Source organism: Centropristis striata, chromosome 6 (assembly GCF_030273125.1).
Source record: "Centropristis striata isolate RG_2023a ecotype Rhode Island chromosome 6, C.striata_1.0, whole genome shotgun sequence".
In the NCBI taxonomy this organism is placed as follows: Eukaryota; Metazoa; Chordata; class Actinopteri; order Perciformes; family Serranidae; genus Centropristis; species Centropristis striata.
The window spans coordinates 30,411,736-30,438,057 of NC_081522.1; the positions used below are offsets into that span (position 1 = coordinate 30,411,736).

Genomic DNA, 26,322 nt, shown 5'->3' on the forward strand with positions numbered 1-26,322 from the left:
CACTTATAATATGTGTCTGGCTGATCATTTTTCAACATTCCCATTCCATATTGGTTTTATTTGTTTAGTTTTTTTGTGTGTGTATGTTCTTCAACTCTTTGCTTGCATGTGACTTCATGCTGGTCTATAATTGGTCACTTGGCGCAGCTATCTCTGCGTCCCTGGCGAATCACCACTTTCTAATGTCATTCTTCATCCAATCTGATTGATTCACGATCTCTGTCAATCAAAGTCACACCCTTGGCCGCCTAGGTGCGCAGGCGCGATGTTCACTGACGCAAACAGCGGAGTCGGACGTATTTTGAGGAGACAATGGCAGCTTCAGGTGAAACAACGGCAGCGAAAGAAAATTTGGTAATTTTCCTACAGAAGAATCCTTTAACGAGGCGATCGCTTGAGGAAAAAAGCGGATAAAGGAGCTTGGGCCGGACCAACCAGACTTAAAAATCCAGCAGCAGGCAACCGGAGCTTCTCCCGCTTGTTTTACACCAAACACAGCTGGCTAGCTGGATGTGACCTTACCAATGCTTTTTATTGCTTTCCCTGCTTGCTTTTTCAAAGTGTTGGCACTGAAGTTTTTTAATTATTATTTATATGATGTGATTTATACGGTTCTGTTAATGCCCAGTGCTAGATCGAAAATTATTATGGAGGATTTAGATTAACAATGTGTCCGGTCATGGTCCAAATTGTAGTTAATTGTATCGAAATCACGACAAAATAGCCTTTTTTAAATCTCGAGATAATGAACTGGTTATCAAAAGAAAATGAATGGTTGTTTCCGCTTATAACTTATAATGTTTGGCTTAAATCAGCCGAGTAAATGTATTTAAACAGCAAAGAACAGCTGACAGTGATGGACTTGCTAAAGACTACATCCGGTTTTTCAAAATAAGGTTCTAATAATTATGTATTAAGGTTAAATGGATTGTAGTTGCAAGGAATACAATGATGTTACTTGTTCCCGTCATAAATGTATCACCCACTCTAAATGTTTACTGTATCAATTAAAATATTTAAGTAAATGTCCAACTTTTCTATTGTGAAATAGCTACATTTCTTGTCAGATCTGAATTAATTTTAGCATGTATGGTATGTAGTGAGATATGTCAAATATTCAGAAATGTAGCCTAGCTAATTCAAGGTAAAATGATGTTTTACTTTCTAAACATCTCTAAATTGATTCAGTAAAAGCTTCCTTTTGGGTTGGTATGTAGTCAGAAGCAATTTAACTCAAATGTTTTAGTCATTGACAGGACCGAAAATACTTGTGTATCCTTTCTCTAATGTTACCATGTCCGCCACTGTCAGCTGATGTGGGATGTTTCAACCTGAATGCATGTCGGCTGATTTGGCCCAAACATTATAAGAAATAAAACACACTTTTGTTTTGTGTATGTATTTATCTCGTTATCTCAAGATAACAGTTAGTTTTATAGTGAAAACAAATGAATTATCTCAGAATAAAAAGAGGCTGTTTTCTTGAGGTAATAATGGTGGAAATAAAGTGTTGGAGCCATGACCTTTTAGGGCTGCCATAGGGATACCACATCCTGTGATGAAACTTCAATAACAGCTTTATTTTTTTTGCCCATTTTAAGGCAAAGGAACTCCAAAACACATCTAGCATGTTATTGCTTTATAAAGTTGTTGTGTTGTGGCTAGCAGGATAAATATTGTGATTGTGACTGATGGAAAGAAAGAAACCCAAGTTGCCCGTTGAGTCCAGTGCCATTTGTTTATTTATTTCACTCCTTCCTCTTAAATCATGAGATAGTATATTAAGATGATGATACAATGTTGGTTTCTGAACAGAGGTCCCTATTATCCAGGTCCACCTGCAGTCAGCTGAAGCTCACTGACCTTCAGTGGATGTATGTTGTTATTTTTACACAGGAACAGAAAGATCTGATCTTTATATCGGGGACAATCAGAGTCAATCAAGAGTTAAAGAATCAGATTACTGGTATGCAGACAAATCAGAGTCAGAGTGTGAATGGAGCTACAGTTAAGTGACATTAAGGGGGAGCCAAGACAGCAGAAACATAGACTTAGGTAGAGGGAAATGAACTGCAGGGAGGCAGACATATTAAGGATTGGCCAGTTCTTCTGATGTCACAGAGGAAGGCAGGCTGTCCAAGGCCCCCATCTCTGGAAACACACACAAACATGGATTTGTTAGAGTTCACAAATATTGCTGTAGATATACGGGTCAAACAAGAGGTGTGTCTGTTCTACCAGTCCTCAAAACCCAATGATGTACAGTGTGACAATATACAGTACCAGTGAAAAGTTTGGACACACCTTCTCATTCAATGGTTTTTATTTATTTGTATTATTATGATAAAATATATACAGGGTTCACCCTCTACAGGTCGCCAGACTATCACAGGTCAGACACATAGAGACAGACGATCACGCTCTCATTCACACCTACAGGCAATTTAGAGACACCAATTAAACCTAAGTGCATGTTTTAGGACTGTGGGAGGAAGCCAGAGAACCCAGTGAGAACCCACGCTGACACAGGGAGAACATGTTCTATGATGTAGAAAATAAGAGCTACATGGTGGTGTATTAATATTAAAGACTAAGATGGAACACATGGAATAATGTAGTAAGTGTATTATTAAACAAACGAGAATATGTTTTATACTTTTGATTATTCAAAGTTTAAATGCCGAAGTTTCACAAAAGTGTCCTTTGGACAGCAAGCAATCAGTATGACAGATCTAAAAAAAAAATTGACACAGTCACACACATACACACACACACAAACAGACACACACAGACACACAAACACACACTTTACTAGTGTGTGTTTGCTGGCTTTATGTTTCATGTTGCTGCCTTGCTGAAGAAAAAAAAGTAAGTAAAAGTACTCGTTATGCAGAATGGCCCCACTCAGATTGTTATATTTATTCCAAATATATTATTAGATTTCTTGTATTGATGCATTCATGTAAGCGCTTTAATTTTGTAAAGACAGGGCTCATTTTAACTACTTAATATACTGTTATGAGGTTTGATTTAAAAAATGTCTTATCATTTTTAATTAATGTTTTTATGTTAAATCTCAACCAGAAAAGTAACTAAAGCTGTCAGCTAAATGTAGTGGAGTAAAACGTGCAGTATTTGCCTCTAAATGTAGTGAAGTAGAAGTCTAAAGTTACATAAAACAGAAATACTGAAGTAAAGTACAAGTACCTCAAAATTGTACTTAAATACAGTACTTGAGTAAATTTACTTACATTCCACCACTGCATGCATGTATACTGTATACAGCAAAGCAGTTGAAAGTGTGGATTACATAAACAAGAGTATTCCCATGTTGGAGTGATGCATTCATGGGTTGTCATATAGATTAAAAAAAGAAAGGCAAAAGTAACTCCCCTACTAAATGTCTTGTTGATTGCAAGTTATAACTTTCTTATACTATTATTTCTTTAACAGGCTCACAGACTTCTGACATCAATCCTCACTTTGAGGTTAATTCAAACAGAAATGATGAGCATACCTTTCAGCTTTAAGTATGACAGGAAGTCAATGACGGTGTGGATGATGTCTCCGTCTGTTATTCTCAGGGCACCTGTTGAGAGAAAGCAACAATGGGAAGAAGCTGTCATGTGACTAAGGGATTATGCAACAACAGAGTGCATCTTTAACCCTTTGATGCACAACATGGGTCTAAAGTGACCCGACAGAGTTTTTATGTTCTATTATCTTTGCAATAAGTTATTTTCATCATTCAGTATTCCAGGTTTTTCTCAATTAGTTTGTCATGCATCCTAATTTTATGTTTTCTTTTATTCATTTTTAAATAAAATCCCTTTTTGTGTCATTACTCTTCTAATGCACAACATGGGTCAAAAATGACCCATATCCATTTCTTAGCGGAGTAGCTTGCTAAGCTAACTACTTAGCTAACTTCTTGGCTAAATAGTTAGCTTAGTAAGCTACTTAGCCAAGTAGTTAGCTAAAGTATGAGAGGCAAAATGGAAATAATAATCTGTTGTTATCCAAAACAAGATATTTAAAGAATACTTGGAATATTCAATCATAAAATAAGTTGATATAGATATATATCTTGATATAACGATTGAGCACAGAAACACACAGCAGCATTAAATAACATGGGAAATGAATGCGGGTCATTTTTGACTCATGTTGTGTATTAGAAGGTGTGTCAATATGTTGTGCATCAAAGGGTTAAACAGCAGAAAGATAAAGATCCTGTTTCTGTTTGACAGACGGACCTGTTCTGAAGTCCTCCTCCTGGCCCATGTCCCTCTTGCCAGCAAGACCCGGCTTGTCTCCTAGTGTCCTGTGTCCATCTATTCCATCTGGACAATGAGGAGTGATCACAATCGGTACAGTCACACAAACAGCAGATGGATCAACTGAGCAGTTTTGATTCCACTGGTTGCAGTCCTCAAGCTCTTTTCGCTTGAACGGCAACCCATTCTCATCCAAACTCGTCAGATATCGATGCTTCCTGATACCGCACCTTTGCTTTGTTGTCAGGGACAACAAGGTGTGTCACTTTCCACTAGTAACATGCTTAGTAGCTTGCAATCAGTGGTGGAAGTACATTTACTCAAGTACTGTACTTAAGTAGAATTTTGAGGTACTTGTACTTGAGTGTTTCCATTTTATGTAACTTTATATTTCTACTACATTACATTTTGAGGCAAATATTGTTTTTTTTTTACTTTCACTACATTTAGCTGACAGCTTTAGTTAGTTTAGTTACTTTTCAGGTCAAGGTAACATAATACATTAAATTTTTTTATTGATTAAACCACATAAACGTTTTTTTTAAGTAGTTAGCCCTACCTTGATAACAGTAAATTAAAGCTTACATAAATGCATAAAAAATATTAATACAATAATATATTTTGGCAATCTGAGTGGGTCCATTCTGCATAGCGAATATGAGTGAAGGGACAATGAAGCTTCGTGAACCATTTGCCTTTTTTTTTTGGCCCCACTAGATGGCGGTCTAGGCTTAAAAAAAATGTGATGATAATTGAATGAAAATCTGTTTTCAGACCTTTTTTTTAACAAAGAGCGCCATCTAGTGGGCTCCCTAAATAAAGCAAATGGTTCACAAAGCTTCGTTGTCCCTTCACTAGCGAATACTTTTACTTTTGATACTTTAAGTACATTTTGATGCTGATACTTTTGTACTTTTACTTCAGTAAGTTTTGAATGCAGGACTTTTACTTGTAGTGGAGTAATTTCACAGTGTGGTATTAGTACTTTAGCTTCAGTAAGGGATCTGAATAGAATACTTTGATTTTTTTTTTTTTTTTTGGTTGACTACAAATAACAACATTGACTCTTGTTTCCACACGGGATTTTAAAATTTTTAGTTGACCCACCCGCCCTTAGCGGTCCTTCAGGCTCCTTGGGTTACATCTCAATGTATAATATAAATAAATAAATAAAAAATAATAAATACAAAGCAACGGTATCTGAGTTTGGAGTGAGACCGGGCTGGAAATGATGAAAAGTTAGACAGCACTTCAACTTGATAAAAGTACTACAGTTATTTAGTTGAAGCTGTTTTTTACATTTCATTTTTAAGAAAATCATTTCCAGCTGCTCCAGGTTTCCCAATATTTTAGCTGTGAATTAAATGATTTTATATTTGCCTGAACTGGAAATGTCTTTCAAAAAAGAAAATGATTGGACTGTTGTTTGTTGCTTTAGCATGACAACAACCAAAAACACACGCATTTCCTAAATATCCCAGTTTCAGAAGCGTCATACATTAGACACACATACATACACAGTGCACACATGGCACCCCGCTACTTCACTTTTTTTCGTAAGAAGAGCTTAAGGACATTGTTGTACACTTGGTTATTTCAGCATAGTGTTTAGTTTGTAAGTGTTTGGTTTAATTTCCAAACTTTTACAGACCACCTGCAGGGCTTGGCTCATTGAATTGCAGTAAAACAGAGATTTGACCAAAATAAGTTTTAACACACAAGGAAATGCATTAAAATAAAAAAAATGCTGAAAAAATAAAAACAAAATGATGGACAAGCAAAGAGAATAGCCATGGTGGTTGGATCACAGTATGATGTCACTATGATGAGTTCAAAAACAATTAGAAATTTTTGCAAACACCCTTATTGAAAGTATTTACATGGTTCATGATGACACTGCAAAGCCAGTTTTGCACACCAAGAGTATACTTCCATTACCTGGCTTCACTACACCTTACAACAACAACCTGCCTCAGCGGTCACATGACGGTCCTAACCAACGCAGTGAGTTAACCAACTGTTTCCCAATTTAGGTATCAGAATCATGGTACTATATTTTGAAATGAACAAACTTTAGCAATTAGAGAAACGTGAAGAAGTTACACACACAATTCAGGCCATAAGCAACAGAGTTACAACTAATACATGCAAGACGGGCAGCTGACAAAACAAACTGCCAACCTGCATAATATGCAAAAACAAAGGCACGCACATCCAGACATTCATGCATGTCATGAGTTGTGACCCAGGGGTTTGTGGACTGCCCGTTTGAAGCATTGTGTAAGTCCGTTTTGTTTTTTTAAACCAGAAGAGACCATATTTGGACTGGGTTTGGCTCTATGGGTGGATCTGCCTGAGAACTGAGGACATTGCACTGCATGCCCATCGCTGTGTTAGAGACCTGTCAATCACAGAGTAGCCACACCCCAAATCGTACCCTGCTTCATTATCTTTTTTCTTCTAAATTGGACCATTATTTACACAATAAACATCATATTGTATTGAAGAAGACCTGAAACTAGAGATTGAGGCCATAATCTTGCCATGAGCATTTTTACTGAGGTGATAAATCAACTGAGAAGTAGGCTCATTTTGTATTGAGATAGATAGGACCGGACTTCTTGTGCAACCGAAGGTGTTGACCCCTGCTGGAATTTTGAAAGACTGCAGGCTTAAGGCACTTCTGCATTTGCTTCACTGTTCAGATTGCTGCCTGGTCAAGACATAATTTCAAATCTAAATGCTTCAGCAACCACAGTGTCTCATTTACTTCTATCCCCAGTTTGTGCCTCTAATGCACTAACATTCTGTTTCGGTCACAGAGCTCAGCCTTAAAAACTCTTCCAACAACATGGAGAGAAAATATAGGCCTATATTTAATTTATGCAGTGATGAAAGCCAAATAATAACATGTGCTTGCTTTACTGGTATGATGTGAGCCGGAACTTTTTGAACTATTTGTATTATATGTATTTGCTTCATTTGCGGAGCCCACTTAATGGTGCTCTTTGTTCAACAAAGGGGTGAAAACACATTCAATTATCATCAAGACTTTTTTTAGTGGAGTTGAAAAATAAAGCAAATGGTTCAGGAAGCTTCATTGTCCATTCACTAATATTTAGTTTACTTTGTACTCTTACTTACTATCTAATCTTCATACAAATAAGGAGTATATATTTGTGTCATGTATTTTAAAAAAGCAAGAAGCCTTGTCATGGTTACTTGAATAGATTATACACGTTTGCCCACAAAGTTGGAGTACTTTTGTTTTCAGACACAATCCTCTGTTAATACATAAAAAAAATATGTAAGATATAAACTTTATCTATCAAGAATAAATCACATTGTCACAATCATTTCATGGAAAGAGGTAAAAAAATATTTTATTCTTACTTTAGGGGCCACCGTGTAGAATATGTATATCTGGAAATGTCTTTAAAACAGCACTAAATGCTGTTAAATTGAATTGTGTATTAGTTTTGTTTGTTTTAAATAGACTCTGTTTTTAATAATAATACAGAAAGGGTACAAACTGGAGCCTTTTGAGGTTTTTCTCTTTGCCCATGATAAAAAAATGTATACTTACAAAACTACAGGAAATATACCTTTTCTGTTTCCTTAGACTTTATCCCATTTTAAGTTCGCACACTTTTTATAATGCACAACTTTACTTTCAGAGTGGTCATAGTGTGCAGTTGAAGAGGGATGTTAAGTGGCTGGGAGTGTTTGACTCATCTTAGGGGCTTCCTCATTAGCTGAAGTAGTGCTTGTGCTCTGTTTGTGTGCGTGTTGACCTATAAGTTCAATTAAAATACATGACATTGGAGTGACGACAAGGAGGGAAATTAATGTATTTTAATTGTTTTGTTTGTCAAGTATAACCTGTTCCTTCCTCTGGAGTCTTTGCATTAAATATAATTAATTCCTCTATGTTAAATGTCTGGTGTTTTTATTATATAAATGATTATGCTGTATGTCTGTGATATGTACTCTATTTTCTTCAAAATGTAAAACTGCTATTAATTTCAATTATATTGATAATTCAATGTCTTTAAAAGGAGACCAAAGGAAAAACACTTGATGTCAATGTCAATCCTCAGTGAAAAACTGGACTGATAAATGTTTCAGATTGTGATAAAAATGGACACATATGACTGAACTATCAGGCTCAGAGCTGACACAATATGTTTTTCACCCAATCTGCTATTGCAAAATGACAGCTGCACCAACTGTTTCAGAGAAGGGAACAATAATACTAAATATTAGTGAAGGGACAATGAAGCTTCGTGAAACCATTTGCTTTATTTTTTGACCCCACTAGATGGCGGTCTTGGCTTAAAAAAGGCTTTAGCTTAATTGAGTGTGTTTTTAGCCCTTTGTTGAACAAAGAGGGCCATCTCTTGGGCTCTGTAATAAAGCAAATGCTTCAAAAAGCTTTGTTGTCCCTTCACTAGGAAACAGCGTCACTCTGTATTCAATAGTCATCTATGATTGATACAGACTCTCAGCTGAAGGAATTAAATATAAATCTAAACTTTTTGAGCCGTTACGTTACATTAATGAAATGCAACAAAGGCGTGCAGTTACAGTAGAGCTTACTGTATGTATTGTGTGGCTATGGGAAGACGAGGAGTTGCTCGCAATAAATCCTAGGTCAATTTCAGATTTTTACCTTATTAATGACATATCATACTGTACACAGCATCATCACAAGCAACCCAAAAACCTTTCCAATCTCCAGAGATATCAGAATTACAGAGAAGAGTCAACCGTTTGTGGTAAGGTGGCTGCAAAATAACCTTTACAGGCAGTTTCAGCAAAATAATCCATTATTAATAAAATCACCTTAGTCAAAAAAAATTCATTCATATTTTGTAATTAACAACTACTCCTAATTAAGGTAATTTAATTCGGTTTAATTAAGTGGTAATGGGAGGGATGATTTTACAGTAATGCGTGCCTGTTTGAAAGAGGTTTCTCCTATTCTGTGGACATTACGTAAACTGTGCCACACCTTTCCTAACCCAGCAGACACTGATCAACATATATTTGTTTGCTGATAGCACAAAGAGAAATGCAATGTTTGGATGTGAAAGCACAGACAGCAGTAGGATGACAGATGTCCTCCCCTGATGAGTGACAGAAGCAGCAGCTAAGAGGCGGGATGTTTGGACAGAGCAATTCCTGGCCTGACACCAAGGCCCTGCAGCGGCCGTTTGTTTCTATCTTACATTGAGTGACCAGCTCGTCTCTGCCTCTGGCACTGGGAGAATCCTTTATCTGAATTAGGTGATCAATACGACCTGAAACACAGGATGAGGCAGGAGCAACCTTTACCTGGGCTTCACCCACCCTCACACACACACACACACACACACACACACACAGACACATACAAGCACACACACTCACACACAGACACACGCGCACACACATACACACACACAAAGGGACAACATTTCTAGAGTTCCTGTTGTGAACTTATTTGGACCCCCAAAATTATTAAGAACATGCACACACATACACACACACAGGCACACACGCATCTGTATACGCAGTGTTCATGGTAATGAGGCTATCTTCAAATGATACTACATTAAGGACACAGTGGAGACAGTGGACAAGGACAGACAAACAGTACAGACAAAAGATGAACTCAACCAGATGAGCATTTCAGCATTTCAAAGAGATTAGATTGTAATTGTTATTATGCTCTAGTTGTACGGAAGGTAGAGATGGGGAGAAAAAATCTATACAGCATGTTATATTGATTCATGGCCGCCAAGTATCGATATTTAATGTTCCGACGTGCATCAGGATAGTGTGTCAGAAATATTGCTGCAAAGTTCGGCTTTTTCTATGTTTCATTCAAAAAATTTAGAGCCGTGAAGCTTAACGTTGAGGAAAGTTTGATAAAATGCTGCAGTTGTTGTCCATACATGTTTTATATCAGTTCAGTTCAGTTTGACTGAATACTTTGTTGTCATGTCCATTAATTATGAAGCTACAGCCTGCAGCTGGTTATCTCAGCTTAGTTTAGCTCAGTATAAAGACTGGAAGCAGCAGGTAACAGCTAGCCTGGCTACAAAAGTAAATAAATCCACCTACAAGCAGTTCTAAAGCTCACTATGTCATTTTTACACTGTTTGGAAACACATTTACCCTATGAGCTTTGTGAGATGATCATATGCAAACTTACAGAGAGCATCACTGATGTTGTTAATTCCACCTGTGCTCTTCCTGCTTTAACAAAATGAAAAATTTGAAATGTGGCTTGACTGTGATGCTGCAGTTATTCTACAAAGGTATTGGCCAACAGAATTGCCAAAATAGGTGCGTTTCCATTAGGTACTTTTCCCTCTAGTGAGCTGCTATGGGTGTGGCCGGTTAATGGCTCAGGAAGCGGCTCAGAAAGTACCTGCCTCGGGTAGGTACTTTTCTGAGCCGCTTCTGAGCTGCTACGAACTAGTCAACGCTGATTGGATACATTTGAGGCAGCGACTATGCGCATTTGTGATTCATTTGCAGACTGAACATCTCCTGCTCTGACTGCAGCTGGAAGAGACTGCTACGGGAGGACTGGGCTGCTTGTGAGTGCTTTGGGACGGTGTCTGCTAGAAACGAGTCTCTAAAAGTCTCCAATAACACCAGAAAAGTTGCTAGATTTGTCACTAGTGGGGGTTTTTTTTTAAGAGTCGCTAGAGGGGTCTGAATAGTCGCTAAATATAGCAACAAAGTTGCTAAGTTGGCAACACTGCTTGCCGCGTCGGTCTGTTGTCACATTTGAACTCTGTTGGTTAGCCGCTACAAAAGTACCCGTATGGAAACAGAGGCCGAGGGGAACTACCTAGTGTGCGTAGCCAAAACACTTCCCAACACGTACTCAAAAAATACTCGGAATCATGCCTAATGTTGTCAGTGCAGCTTAAAATCACAGGTTTACAGCCTTCCAAGCCCCATTTATTTTATTTGGTTAACTGTTTGTTTTTTTTAAGTGCGTTATTCATGGCTCAGCCTTTGGTAAAGACGTTGGTTATTTCATCCCTAAACATTCATGTGATTTTTTATGAAAACTCAGAAAACTACTTCTATCCACTATTAAATATTATTATATATATTTTGAGTCATGTGAAGCTTTTGCCCTTTGAACAAATCTAAAACATGTAACAAGACTAACGAGATGCTGTCAAAGCACACAAATGCAGAATGATGCAGAGACAAATAGCCTGTTCTCAAAGGAAATGCAGATTTATTGCATCAATAGAGCATGAATGTCTCGAAAAATTATCGAAAAAATTGCAGACCAGGGCCAAAAATTCCCTTATATTAACCAACAAAATGCAACATTAAATTAACAACTGAACAATGTTGGTGTGTTGGGAATGAATGCTGTTTGGCAAAAAGTGAAATATATTTTAATTTGAAATGTCAAATAAATGTTTGTTCGGTGTGACAGAATATGATGCTTTTTAGGTAGGCTTTGTGTATGTGTGTGTGTGCAGTAGGTACTTACGGGGACCTAACAGGTAGCCAGCACTGTTCAGTGTCCAGCCGCGCTTCTCCTTCGCCTGCAGGGCCACAGACACACAACCATCAGATCATGGACAGAGATACACACAGTTACTGAGTTACTGATACATCTCCTTTATCAGGTGTGTTTTAAATCTTTTAAAATCTAGTTATTTCATAATATGTAAAGTGTCTTTGTGTACCTTTTTAAAGCACTATACAAATAGCATGTATTATTATTATCTCACTCATATTAACATCATGCGCAGTACGATTTTCACGGATAATATTGTGTTAATTCATGTGCAATATATTTGTATATTACATCCTGCCATGTCATCACTTTACTCCTTAGACACTTTTTAAAATATTGTTATATTTATATGATATGTTTTTACCTATTTTGTTAATTTTTTTCCGTATATGATTGTTTTTGTAATTGTTTTTGGAGGCTTTTGGAGCAATCTGGAACCAAATTTCCATTTCTATCTTATCTTATTATTATCATTAAAATGTGTTTGTATTCACTGTGCATTTAAATAAGAATTAGTAAAGTAACAAATAATTAATAAAATAATACATTACCTCATTCTCTCTGACAAAGATATTCTGAGTTAAGATGTTTTTATTGTTTTTGCTTCGATGTATTGTGTTTTTTCCTATTTCTTATGTCTTTGAACCAGTTAACATAATTTTAAAAATATTACATAGTAAGAGAATAATTACAAAATAAGAGTACAGTAGAATAGGAAAATTGTGTCTTTGTCTCCATATACTGTATGCTCACACTGTGTGGATGTGTCAAGCACATATTTGTCTTACATGGAGAACATTCTTACACACCTATTTACTTCTATACTACACAGTTTTCTGTGTAACCTGCTTTATAACCTACTACTATGAATTCCTTCAAGCTATACCTAATGGTATCTTGCTGTCATTAAAGAAAACATCAAAAACCAACATTTAGGTGTATATTTTACTGTATTTTGTAGATTTCTCCTATTCACTAAAAGTTATCGTTCTATTGCAGCGTGTAGTTTAAACCTCGTCATCACAGGCTTCATAGAAAGCTCTTCTCTCTCATATTATGTTTTTTACATATTCTCTTTTCTTGTTGCTTTGAGTTTCAATATTTCCAGTCATTTCCATTAAGAATGTATGAAATCTTTCTCATGCTCTGAACCATAAATCTCAACATCAGCTATACTTACAGACACCAAACTTACCAGTTTTGTTCTGAAGGTTTTTACAGAGGAATTTGTTTATATGTCATTCATACCCTGATTTATACAACATTTTGACATATCAACAAAATAAAAGCATAACTTTGAAATGCATGTACTGAAAATATATGCAAATTAGTGAATATTTAATGAGTGCACACCTCATTTGCATATCTAAAAAAATATTGTCTTAATGTAAACAAATTGGGTAAGTTTCATGGTGATATCTATAAGTTCAACAATTTCACCCTGTTCACCTGCAGTGTCTCATGTTAAATTATATAATATATTTAACGCCTATCAATTTTTTTTTACGTTGTTACATTAGGATTAGGGCCAGGTAGGAGAAAAAAATTTAATAATTATTAAGTTCGATAAAAAGTCGCAAATACAATGTTGAAAAAAACGTAATATATAATATAATACTATATATGTCTTAAAAAATCACATAAATTACATAAAAGCAGATTGTAGGGTGTTGTTGGCAGATGTTTAGGGGATTTTAATACTACTACACCCTTAAATATTTTAGTTATTGCTAATTTTATGACATTCATGAAAATTAATTTGTAACTTGCAGTCACTTAACTGTTCAGATAGAAAACAATTGTAGTGTAAATTTACTACCTCTCTGAGTGAGAAAAGTGGATTAAAGACCAAATTTAAGTTCCTTTTAGTTTTCTATATAATCAAACATCAGAATACACTGCCTTGGTACACCGGAGGAGAACTTTGTCAATTTCAAGGCTGCTGAAAAAAGGGGTCCCTCCAATGATGCCCTTGGTTCTCTCTGGCTTTTCTGTCTGTGTGTAAGATCACTTAATTCGAATGTTCTTGCCCACACGCAACGCATGTGCACGTTCTCCCGGGCACGAGCACGCTCCACCCTCCAACCCCAAAAGGATACAACCCATACTTGTTTATAGTCAAATCCCAATGCTTCCATGTCTGGGAACTCCCAAATATTAAAGTTCATAATTCTGGTTCAAACCAGTTGTCACAGCTCTGCTCCAGCAGAACACTACACAATGTTCCTCTGATGACTTATTGACACGAATCTGTGAATATCTTTCCAACTTTACCGAAAACAAAAAGTTTACTTTATTCTCGTCATTTCGACTTTTTTTTTTTTTCTCCAAATCGTATTTCAACTTATTTCTCAACATCTCAACTTTATTCTCGACTTTTTTTTTCGAACTGCACAATGAAAAAAAAAAAAAAATATATATATATATAATGAATAATTGTAAATATAACACAGAGGAAAGCTTACCGCAATGACCAGCCCGATAGTCTCGGATAGAGTTGCACATAAGATGAGCGACACGCAAAAAATCCCAAAGCACCTCTGCATCTACAAAACAAAGACAGGAAATATTAACTTCGTCACAAGAAAAGTGTCATAACTGAATATCGTCACCCTGTTAAAATAATCGCCTAACTCATTTTTTCAAGTTTTGCAGGAAACACAAAAAACTTCATCAAAAGTGTAACATATGACATTTATTGATCATTTCACTCAAAAGGGATGTAGCAAAGGATGGCGATTGGCATAGTGATATATTTATATATTTTGAAGGTGTCTACATAAGAGTCACACAAGCCTGTCAGAAACATGACATGACAAGTATGAGCATTAATTTTACTTCAAAGTGTCGTTAATGTTCATGACACATCCCATGTTATGTTTATGACACGCTCATGTAACTCTTATGTAGACGCCTTCAAAATAAAGTGTTACCATATCTTGCTTAAGTCACAAAGGCATGTTCAAAAAATTCCCTAAGTCACATTTTATTTTGACTTAGTCATAATAAATCCGCTTAAGTCACACACTTGACATAGAAAATGATCTTAAAGAGGTAAAATCACATGATCTGATCAACTGAGAGGAGATGATGAATCAACGAGGAGATGATTTAGGCAAAAAAACAAAACAATTTTGACAAAAAATGACTAAGGCGATTATTTTAACAGTGCGACGATATGAGAGTCACCCGGATAACTTTCTCCACCAGTGCGCATTTTGCTCGACACTTTTCCAGAGAATAAAAAAGCGAAAAAGTAAAGAGTGAGTTACCTTTGATGTGACTTTTCCGCCTGTTGCACCTGGAGTCAGCAGCAGAAGTTGTCCGGTGTTGTCACACTCAGTGGTTCGGATGAAGTGAGGACTCCATGCAGCTTTTATGTGGTTGCAGTCCGACCCCGCTGCTGTCAGCCCGCGTCAGCAGCCCCCCTCCTGCAGACAGGATGGGCAGGTCACGAACACACCGCATTATGAAATTCAATAAGATCATATAATGCCATCATCAGATTTTTCTATGTCGCCCTCGGAGACTTGGGATTGAATTTAAAGGTAAAAAATATGCCGGTGCTATTCTTCTGTCTTAATCTGATATGTGCTTTAACAAACATGTTCAGCCTCACTCGCCTCTGAAGCTGCAGATGGTCGATAAAACATGTTCCTGTCAATGGCCAGCACCGATTTTATGGCTTGTGATTCTTTTCTTTTTTTATTGCCTTCATGTCTTGCTTGCTTTTATATTTTCATTCTTTCGTTGCTTTCATTATCTTTGGTGTACATTTTATTCAGCCTTTTACCTCAAATTTTGTAATTTTTTTGTAATTTTTTACCAGTTGTAGCAGAACAGTAGCACTTATTTTGATAAACAATGGAAATGAATAACCTGTTTTGTGTCTGGGACAGTGCAGGTTTTACTATCATGGGCCCAATAACAGCACAACCCAGTAGGGCTGTGCCATATCCTGTCCTAATCCTACTTCTTGACATAGTGAAGTCAAATCATTGCTTTCAAAAATTACTTAAGTTATAACAAAACTAAAAGTACTAGTTATGAAGAATGACCCCACTTGGATTTGTATATATATGTTTGTTATGTTAAAGTAGAAGTATAAAGTTACATTAATGGTGTAGTAGGCTACTTAAGTAAATGTACTTTCCATCAATGACATTTTAGTATTTTTATAATTATTTTCTAATACTTCAATTTTGCAGTAAAGAGTAAATTTTTTGTATTTGGCAACTGTTGAGATTTGCACTTTACACTACAATTTAGATTTATGGTTGATTTTTATTCATACAGACTCAAAAACAATTTTTAAAAAAATCACATTTTCAATTCATTTGTTTTTATTTTCATTAGCATAGCTGGGGCCCCAGTTCCACTGTACAAGCCAACTGTACGGCAATGATCCATTGAGCCAGTGGTTCAGTGTCTTTACACGTGTTTCCATTAGGGTAAAAAGAGGCCGCTGGGAAAGTTTCAGGTCACGCCCTCTCAAATGGCCACTCACTTGACGTGTCTCCATGACAAAAAAAGGCCCCAGAGGGATTTATGAGACTCCGGAGGTGATGTATTTGATTGTCATGTAATCGTTTAGCAACAGTTGCAACCGTGACGTCACACACACGACAGATTTAACACAGGAGATGCGGCAAATGTGAACAATAAGGAAGGAGACGCTGAGATGGAAGGAGCATGCTGTGTTTCTTGTCATGTGTTTCATGCACATGGCCGCCATGATTATGGACGAGAGGAAACAAATCCTCGCAGAGCAGTTCAATAGGAATGAAAGGGAGCACTGAAACCGCTTAGCACATCACATCCAGCTTAGAGATCTATCCAATCAGCAACCAGGGGAGAAAAATTTTTTCAGGGGAGAAAAATGGCCGGTCAAACGGCTGCTAGGGCCGGCTTACAGTCAATTTAGGGGCATTTCTGCGAGGGAGACCTGCCTCATTCCAGGTATTCGACGTTAGTGGAAACGCACCCTTTGACAGAGCAGAAGGTATTGTTTATTCAAGGAGCTGATGTGAGCCCAGTTAAAAATCTTATAGGTCAGGGTTCAGCACCACGGACAGAGTCAAAGCTATTTTCCATGAAAGAGGTCTGAAGCTGTATCATTCACTGCCCCTTACAAAATAAACAGTCAGTGCACTCTATAACGAACAGAACACTTTATAAACCATCATCATTTTGTGTCATCACTGATAAATGTAGTGTCTCATATTGTTTTTTTCCACATCTCTAAAATCAAATCCATTGCACTGTGTGGTTGTTGGCAGAAGGCAGAGTACATCCGAAGGACACAACCTTTCTGGTTCCACTGGAGCAGTATTTGAGGAGAGGAAAAAGACAGTGAGTATATACTGTATAGTGATTTCAGACACAGCAAATGTGAGCTCATTTAAGGATTCAGTGACATGGGCAGAGCAGCTATAACGGTCCATGATAGGAGCCAGAGTGGATCCAGACAAAGTTTTAGGCCTACACACCAGAGTAAAGTAACCTGGGTGTGATGTGGGTGTCCCAAATCTTAACAAGTCTGCAGTGAGTGGTGGGGAGTAGTTTGTAAAAAAGAAAGCTGCATTTGAAATAAGTGGAAAGCTTAAAGTTCCTTTTCAACACGGAATGGTTCACAACAGGTCAACCAGGCTTGCTCCACACCTTTGAATGGTAAATGGACTGTGGACCATTCAAAGCACGTATGTATGTATGTATGCATGTATGTATGTATGTATGTATGTATGTATGTATGTATGTACGTATATACACTACAGGCCAAAAGTTTGGAAGCAAGATCAAATTTGTACAAAAAAGATCATAGTTTCATTGCTATACTTTGCAAGAAAATACATGTGATTATTATATAAAGAGTCACTTATTGGAACACGCTTTTAAACTATAAGTTTCAGGACTTTTGGTTTTTATTGCTTAGACTTCTTTCCTTAATGTGTAAATCTGTACTCTTGTTTCTTTACTCAGCTGCTTCAATTTTTAGCCATTTCTGTGGTAGATTGTCTTGTCTTTTGTTATTTATTCAGCAATGGTCTGGTAACATCAATGTATACCTAAAGGTAAATTGAGGAAAATTGTTTAATTCAATAAAGGTAAAGTATGATCATGCAGTAAACACATCCAAAAATCAAAAGAATCCATAATGGTTTTTAAGAAAGCCATTGAGAATAGAAAATTTAAGTTGCTTCCAAACTTTTGGCCTGTAGTATATATGTATACATTTCTGTTTTTAACACTTTTATCCTTTTTAATCCTTTTTATAATTAGACTGTTATGCTTTTAACCTGTAGCACTTTGAGATTTCCTTTAATATAAAGCGCATTACAAATAAAATGTGTTATTATTATTATTATTTTTATTATTATAGTAAATAACCATTGACACTCTGGGCCAGTTTGGGGTTCAGTATCTTGAACCAAAGATTCTTTGACATGGAGACTTGAGCTGCCCAAAGACACCCATTTATAGTCTTTGGCATTAATAATGCAGAATGCAACTGTTCTCATTCATGAATGCTGAAGTGTTCAGTTTGTGTGTAGTTCAGTTGCACTAAAGTCTGATCCGTAAAAGCCTTCGCTTGTTTCCAACTGCCAAAGGAGCTGCTGTGATCTGGGCACACCAAATAAACACAACTAATAATATAATTATTGTTGATCAAGACTAATTGTGTTATTTCAAATACATGTTAATGGGTTCATAGACCCTGTAACGACTGTTTTATTAGATTGTCCTCTAAATCCTGTGAGAAGATTTCTGCTGGGATTTTAATTTGGAATGATTTAATACACCCTTTATAGTGAAACATACAACAAGAGCTTTCTTATCCTCAAAGAGGAAACATCATTGTGATTACATTTTGGCGCATGTTACAGACTAAAATTAAACAATGTTTCATCTCAGTGAGGCTCCAATGGAACCTACCGGTGGAGTTGGACAGATCAGGACACCACGCGCTGGAGGCTCATCCAGCCATGATACTAATAATCAATTTTAATAAAATTCTCTTATTTTGGTCCTCAGGATCATCTCTGCAAAGCAAACACATAAAACATATTCACACACTTGAAATTAGGCAAATCACACGATCCCAGCAGAGGCCCAATAAGCACAATCAGCTGTTAATTGAAAGACACATCACTGGAACTGAAGGGGAAGCTTCTTCAAATGGACACATTGCGTGATGTTGAATCCATAGACTGTATAAATAATGGACGTAGTGACCGTGACGTCACCGATTGGTTTGTGGACTGCCCGTTTGAGGCATCAAGTTCAGAGTTACACTCGTCGCCAGCTTGTGTCGCCATCTTGTTTTGTGAACAGCGATTCCTTGGAGTGTCTATAAGGTCCGACCAAACACTGAACAAGACATTTTTACTGAACAAAACGTCCAAATAAACTGTCATTAAGTGAAAATACAGTGAAAGGGTCAAAATTATTAGACCAAACCGGTAAACGTCCTTTTTTTAATATATAGTCATGGAAAAAGTTATCAGACCATCCTTGTTTTCTTCAATTTCTTGTCCATTTCAATGCCTGGTACAACTAAAGGTACATTTGTTGACAAATATAATGATAACAACAAAAATATCTCATAAGAGTTTAGTTTAAGAGTTGATATCTAGCCATTTCCACGGTCTTCTTGATGATGATTTTGGTTTTTTGACACGTTGCAGTGCATACGCCTTTTCTTCTGATGATGGCTTGTCTTGTTAGTGACCTGTCAATCAAAGGTAGCCATGTCCCAAATCATATGATTCTTTGTCTTCTATTTTCTTCTAAATGGGGCCATTACTTGAACTATTAACATCAAATTGTCTTGAAGAAGATTTTTAACTAGCAATTGAGACCATAGTGTTGTCCTAAAACAAATTTCTGAGGTAATAAATCAAGTGAGAAATGTTCTCATTTTGTATTGAAATGAATGGACTGAAATGCTTTTGCAGCCGCTGTCAGCACCCCCTGTTGGAATTTTTGGTAGAATGCAGCTTAAGACACTTCCTGGTTTGCAAGAAAACTTGCTATTTACTTGCTATTTACTAAACAAGCTTTTGCTTTTTGGTTGCAGCCAGGAGGTAAACAATATTTTAAAGTAAGTTTTAATTCCAAAAGAAGAGGAATTCCTCAGAGGCAGAAAGTGACGCTGAAGTCCAACAGCTGCAACAGAACTAACTGGCTTTGTTTGGCAGCATAAAAAGTGAAAAGGAACGAAATCAGTACTGCGGTCAGTAGAGTAGCAGTTGACCATTCAACCAAGCCTAATAGTCTATATAGTATCTAAATATTGTTATTATTATGATGGAGAGATGTTATTCACTTCTTTACATTTAGTAACAATTCTGTCCCAGTCAGAGGAGCATGTGGCAGCGCTGATTGGAAATGTTTCTATTCGGGCACCACCAGTGGTGAAGGAGACGCTGACGCTCCGAGCTGGATTATGGTAAATAGCAGAAGACAACAACATTTAATATCCTCGGCTAGTACTCTGTTTAAAGAATTTCACGGTCGCAGGGTGTATTATTTTTAATGATGATTTAGTGATAAATAATATAGCCTAAACATGCTCTGGTTTGTCACCATTAAACTAAGAACAACTCTCTGACTCAGACGTGTGGACTTCACACTGACTAAAATTTGCGTACACAAGCTGAGAGCAGACGTGAGATCTGATCGTACCCTCCGCTCATGTCCAAATTGATAAATGCCGAGCCTTGCGTAGAAATGATCGTACGCCCACTTTACGCTCATTTTACGCTCACTTTCTGCCGTACACTCGTTCAATAAATGAGGGCCACTCTCTCTTGAGGCTGAGACGTCTGACCTCTCGTATAAGTCCAGCAAGTTGATGTATTCCAGCTGTGTAGCAGCAGGACGCCACACAAGCAGGCAAACATTAGATAGGGTTAAGAGATCGTGGTTGGAGACAGAGAGCTGAATAGTTTACCGGGAGAAGGTGCACCTGTATTTAAATATATCTGTTCTGAATGCGACTGCTCTGTATTTGTATTTAGCTCCTACAGAGGGATAATAGCAGCCTTCAGTAACAGTAATATTGACTTGTTTTATTATTATTATAATAGTTATATTTGAAAGTTATAAGAACCCATTCAGAAGCCCAGAGCGAGAAAAACACACTAATGAAATTCATCCAAACATACAAAATATATTGCACATATTTTACATCTTCCCTGCAGTGGTCCAAATAAACACTTGGTGACAGTTTAATAGGCAGGTAAAAACCATTTCATGCTCTCTCTCCACAGCTCTCCACCGTCACTGTGATAACACACATCACACCCTGACCTGTGGAGGAGCCCCAGCTGAGGATTTTCTGGCACTGGCTGTAATGATGGTCACTGGTAGCAGACATGATGGTGGGCATTACCACAGAATTGGGGCCACCTGATGAAAATAACACAGAGACACAGTGAGACAAGGAGAATTCGAAGGGAATGTAACATGTTCAAGAAGACAGGAAGCAACACAGAAAAAGGGGAATGAAATGTGAACAAAGAGGAGAGGGTAGAGTCAGAGAAAGAGAGTGGTGAGGGTGAACAAAAGAAAGAGGACAAGAGGGAAGAGGAGAATCAGCTCAGTCATGCAGGCAGGTTTCCTCGGAATTTCATTACATACAAGAGAATTAAAAAACAAAAATCAAAAGTAACATAAAGTGTGTTAGTTAACATCTTCTGCTACATCCCTCATTTTTACTGTCTTTTTGAAGTTAAGGTTTTTAGGGGGAGATAGCAGGTCAATAATAAATGCCCCATAGAATCAGTGGTGGAAAGTAACTAAGTACATTAACTCAAGTACTGTACGAGTATTTCCATTTTATGTCATTTTTTTTACTACTCTACTACATTTAGCTGACAGCTTTAGTTACCAGTTACTTTTTGGGTCGACATTTAACATAAAAAAACATGATCAATTTAAAGTGATTAGACATACGTTTTAAATGATACTTCATGACAGTATATTAGGCAGTTAAAATGAGCCCTGTCTTTGAAAAAATAAAATGCTACTTTCATAAAATCATCAATACAAATAATCTAATAATATATCTAGAATATATAAAACAATCTGAGTGGGTCAATTCTGCATAACGAGTACTTTTACTTTTGATGCTTTAAGTACATTTTGATGCTGATACTTTTGTACTTTTACTTCAGTAAGTTTTGAATGCAGGACTTTTACTTGTAGTGGAGTAATTTCACAGTGTGCTATTAATACATTTACTGAAGTAAAGGGTCTGAATACTTTTTCTACCATTGTTTTTCTACTCATAGATACAATTAATTTATTAATCAATTAATTCAATAACTAAAATTGAGGAAGTGTATAAGGTCCTTAATCTGACAATCCCTCCAGAATACCACATTCAGACACAAAAAACACACTAAGATACCATAAAATCCATGCTATGATTTGGTTTTCAAATACAATAGACATTTTGGAAATTTCTGTATTATTTGCGATTGGATTATGAACATTTCTGATCTGTAAACTGCTGAGACAGCCCTTTATTGTATTTTATAAGGTACACATAATTTGAATGCTCTGGGTTTCTATTTTATGGTTGTGACGTTTCATGATTATCCTAGAGGTCACAAAGGGTAATTTTATACAGTCAAGTTTCATTCGATGAAATGCTACTATGACGACTTACATCATCACACTTGAATAAAAGTGGGCTCATTGAATCCACACGATTCTCAGCTTTCCAGTCATACACTATGTTTTTTTGCAATTGCATTTTTTTGCAATTCAAAAACTGTTTTAGAGACCCCAGTATGCATAAATATTCAAATACAATGGTGAAAATAAAACATTTTAAAGTGGGCATGTCTGTAAAGAGGAAACTTGTGGGTACCCATAAAGTCCATTTTCATTCAGATATCTTTAGGTCAGTTAGTTTTTCAACATTTAGTCTAACTTTTGAAATGTTCTTTCACCTGCTTCCCTGAGGACTGACAAGTTTGGAACAAATTGATTCCTTGGATCTTTTTTATGATAATAATATCTTCACCGTGGCATTAAAAATGAGACTGCTACAACCTAGAAATACAGGTAAATCGCCCATCAGAACAGTTTAGTTGAGACTGTGGAGGCTGTGCAGGTCATTGAGGTTCCTGGAAGCATCTTGAGACAGAGTGCTCTGTGACATTTCACATCCATGCGGCTGAGTGTGGACAAAGGGCTGCACCTGTTCAGACACAATGCCAAGGTACACTGTGGCCATTTGACTGATGCTCCGTTGAAGTGGTGAGAGTGTGCCAAGAAGCTACTCTGCTTCCCATTAGAATCAGAAGCCTGCAGCTCGGACATGGAAATTAATCCATGGATCCAGTCTGTGTACACCAGATCCTGACGTTATTGACATGCCACAAGCAAAATAACAATTTGTCATTATCCAATACTGTATTTTCTCTTTTCAGTCATGTAGAACCTTAGCCTGGGTATACCCAGACTGCCTTGCGCGCTCGAATTTAATTTCGAACTGCGGCGGAGTCTGGAAACTAGGGCCGTTTCTTAGCCCTGTTTTAAGGATCCAATCACAGAGCGGGGAGGGACGGCAAGACGATGACGCGTACTACTCGGCACTTGGAAGCTTGTAGTTTTCCGGATCCAACATGGCTGCAGCAGACGCGAAACTCTCTTTAGCTGTAGATGGTGTTTTAAATAGTTTAGAGCGAAAGTTGAAAGGCGAAAGGTCTCTCGGCGGCTCCGCTGAGATCACCGGCGTTATGGTAGCGGGGCTATTAGTGTCGCTAGCGGCTATTAGCGCCGCTAGCGGCTAATAGCTAATAGCCGCTAACGGCTAATAGCCCCGCTACCGCGGACAGCGGAGCCGCCGAGAGGCCCGCAGCAGCTTGATTATTGCCCATAAAATCAGTGGATGTGTGTGGCTGAATGACATAAGGGGGAATAAAGCGTGAAAATAAATAATCTTGCAGAAAGCGAGAACTGGAGAAGCAAAGCAGCAAGCAACACTCTCTCACAGACACACACACAACAAACATCCATTTCTGTTGCTCTACTACATCATCTGGTATAACTGATCTGATTGGCTAAGAGCTACCTACAGACGCTTTTGATAGACATTCTAAGTGTCCAATAAATGGCTCTGGAGGATCGTAAACCACACCTCCTCTACGGAAAAATACATTGCTCGTTGCCAGACTAGCCCAGACTAGACATTTGAGAATAGTCTGGTGTTAGCCAGGCTAGTAGAACCTGATAATGTAATAAATTCCCGTTAATGTAATAACCCCGTTAATGTAATAAAAATCTGCACTTGAGTCCAGTGAAAATGTAATAAAACCTGATAATGTAATAACTTCCCAATAATGTAATAAAGGGCATTTCCCAATAATGTAATACACTTTTAACCAATAATGTAATAAAGTATTACATTAATGGGAGGTTATTACATTATCAGGTTAGCCTTCATTTCGCTAGTCCTGATAATGTAATAACTTCCCGATAATGTAATAAAGTGCAGCAGACCACCCATTACTTGGGTTCAAGTGGTGATACTGTGTAGGCAACTCTAGCTCAAGAGCTCTAGCGCCACCAACAGGTCAAAGTTGAATGTTTATTAACTTTTGACCCGTTCATCCCTGTTTCTCAAAGGATGTATCACTGGAACCCTTGGGCCAATCCCAGCTCAATGCATCCTCAATGGGGTTTTTCAGCCATATTGGATTTTCCGCCATCTTTGATTTGATCAAAAACCTTTAAAAGGCCTCTCTTATCACAAATTTTGTCTAACCTTCTCTAAACTTGGCCCAGATGATCTTCCGACCATGACACACAAATGCATTCAACATCTTCTTGAAATTCAAAGGCACTTGGCTGTGACAGCCAATCAAACTTGATGGTGAGGTCGCCAAACAGCAAATAAGCCCATTTCTCAGTAACCCTTTAGCATATCTTAACCAAACTTGGCACATATGACATCATGACATCATCATATGACCCAAAACATCTGGTGACCTTTGACCTCTAGGGGGCCACATATTCTGTCCAATCTTCATGAAACTTGGCATATGATCTTCAGACCAAGTTGAACAAGTAGCTTTTTCAAATTCAAAACCATTTGGCTCTGACAGCCATGATCATCTTGAGTGCAATATCTCTAGAATGCATTGGTGCAAGTGCTTCAAATTTGGTATGAGTGTTTGTAGGGACTTAAAGATTAATTGATTTGATGATGAAGGTCAAAGGTCTCTCCTTATATGTCCTTGATGCACGTGTTACAAATTAAGCAGCTAGCTCAGTTAAATTAATAAATTTAGCCCCATTTTAATCTAGACAAGTGGCTCCCACTGATTCTGAGAGGAATCATTTACTTACAATGGTGTGTGCTCTGTATGCCAGCTGGTGAGGGTCCAGACCGGCTGGGATGTTGTTTCTGATTCAGTTCATCTGATTAGGGATGAGTGTCATGGGGCGTTAGTCATTTAGACTAGACTCTGCAGGCTTTTTAGGTAAAAGGACAGTAGTGGCTGTCTTGAAGCAATGTCCCATTACATTGATATGTTAAAACAAACTGTCACATATGGACACTTGGTCAGCCCTATATATTTACATGCTATTATCTCATCAAGCCTTTTTACCTGCCTTAACCAAAAATCCATTCATAGACTCCAGATTGTCCAGAATTTTAACGAGAACCAAGAAATATGATCACATCACTCCAGTTTTAGCGTCCGTCCACTGGCTCCCACTATGTTTGAGAATTGATTTTAACATTTTACTGATTACTTTTAAGGCCCTTCATGGCCTCTCTCCCTGCTACATCTCTGACCTATTAATGCCTTCTCCACTACTGCCCCAACCCTCTGGAACTCCCTCCCTACTCACATCCGCAATTCTGACTCCCTCCACGCCTACAAAAATCAACTCAAAACCCACCTTTTCAAAATAGCTTACAAGACCTGAACTCGAATCTCTCATCTCTGTTTAGTTCTGTTTTCTTCTGCATTTTGTGTTTTTGTGTGTCTAATTTCTGTTATGTTAAGCGACTTTGAGTACCTTTTAAAGCGCTATAAAAATATATGTGTTATTATTATAAATATTATTATTAGACACCAGTCTGTACTTTGAGATCCTCGGGCAGAGGTCTCCTGGCTGTCCCAGAGGCCCGGCTGAAAACTAAGGGGGACAGAGCCTTCGCAGTCAGGGCCCCGAGGCTCTGTAACAACCGGAGGAAATCAGGCCGGCTGAGTCAGTGATCTCTTTTAAGTCTCTTCTTAAAACATACTTTTATTGGTGGACCTTTCTCGATTTTACCTGAATTTTATCTTCCTCTTTTAATTGCACAAAATGATGCCATTTTCTAACATTACTTTTATCTGTTGTTTTTTGTCTTGAGGTGTTTTTTTGTCTTTTTTAGAAAAAAAGTTCATGCCCTAAACGGGAGATGGAATCACTTTTTTCCGAAGTTCCTGACATATTGAACATAAAACTCACATGACTGATGAGTTGTTT

The 26,322-nt window shown here is 37.4% G+C and overlaps 1 protein-coding gene across 2 annotated transcripts; it reads right to left on the reverse strand.

Annotated features, from left to right (window-relative positions):
* Positions 1-1,724: 1,724 nt before the first annotated feature.
* gal (galanin/GMAP prepropeptide) lies at positions 1,725-15,158 on the reverse strand. 2 transcript variants are annotated; one of them, XM_059335620.1, is made up of 7 exons: positions 15,093-15,158; positions 14,286-14,366; positions 11,791-11,845; positions 9,509-9,580; positions 4,257-4,343; positions 3,518-3,589; positions 1,725-2,151 (listed from the first exon to the last, which is right to left on the reverse strand). In XM_059335620.1, exons 2-7 carry the CDS (start codon positions 14,364-14,366, stop codon positions 2,090-2,092), a joined length of 429 nt encoding a protein of 142 aa, XP_059191603.1. In that variant the 5' UTR covers positions 15,093-15,158; the 3' UTR covers positions 1,725-2,089. The 2 variants fall into 2 exon arrangements, with proteins under 2 accessions (XP_059191603.1, XP_059191604.1); XM_059335621.1 differs by lacking the exon at positions 9,509-9,580.
* Between the last annotated feature and the right edge of the window lie 11,164 nt (positions 15,159-26,322).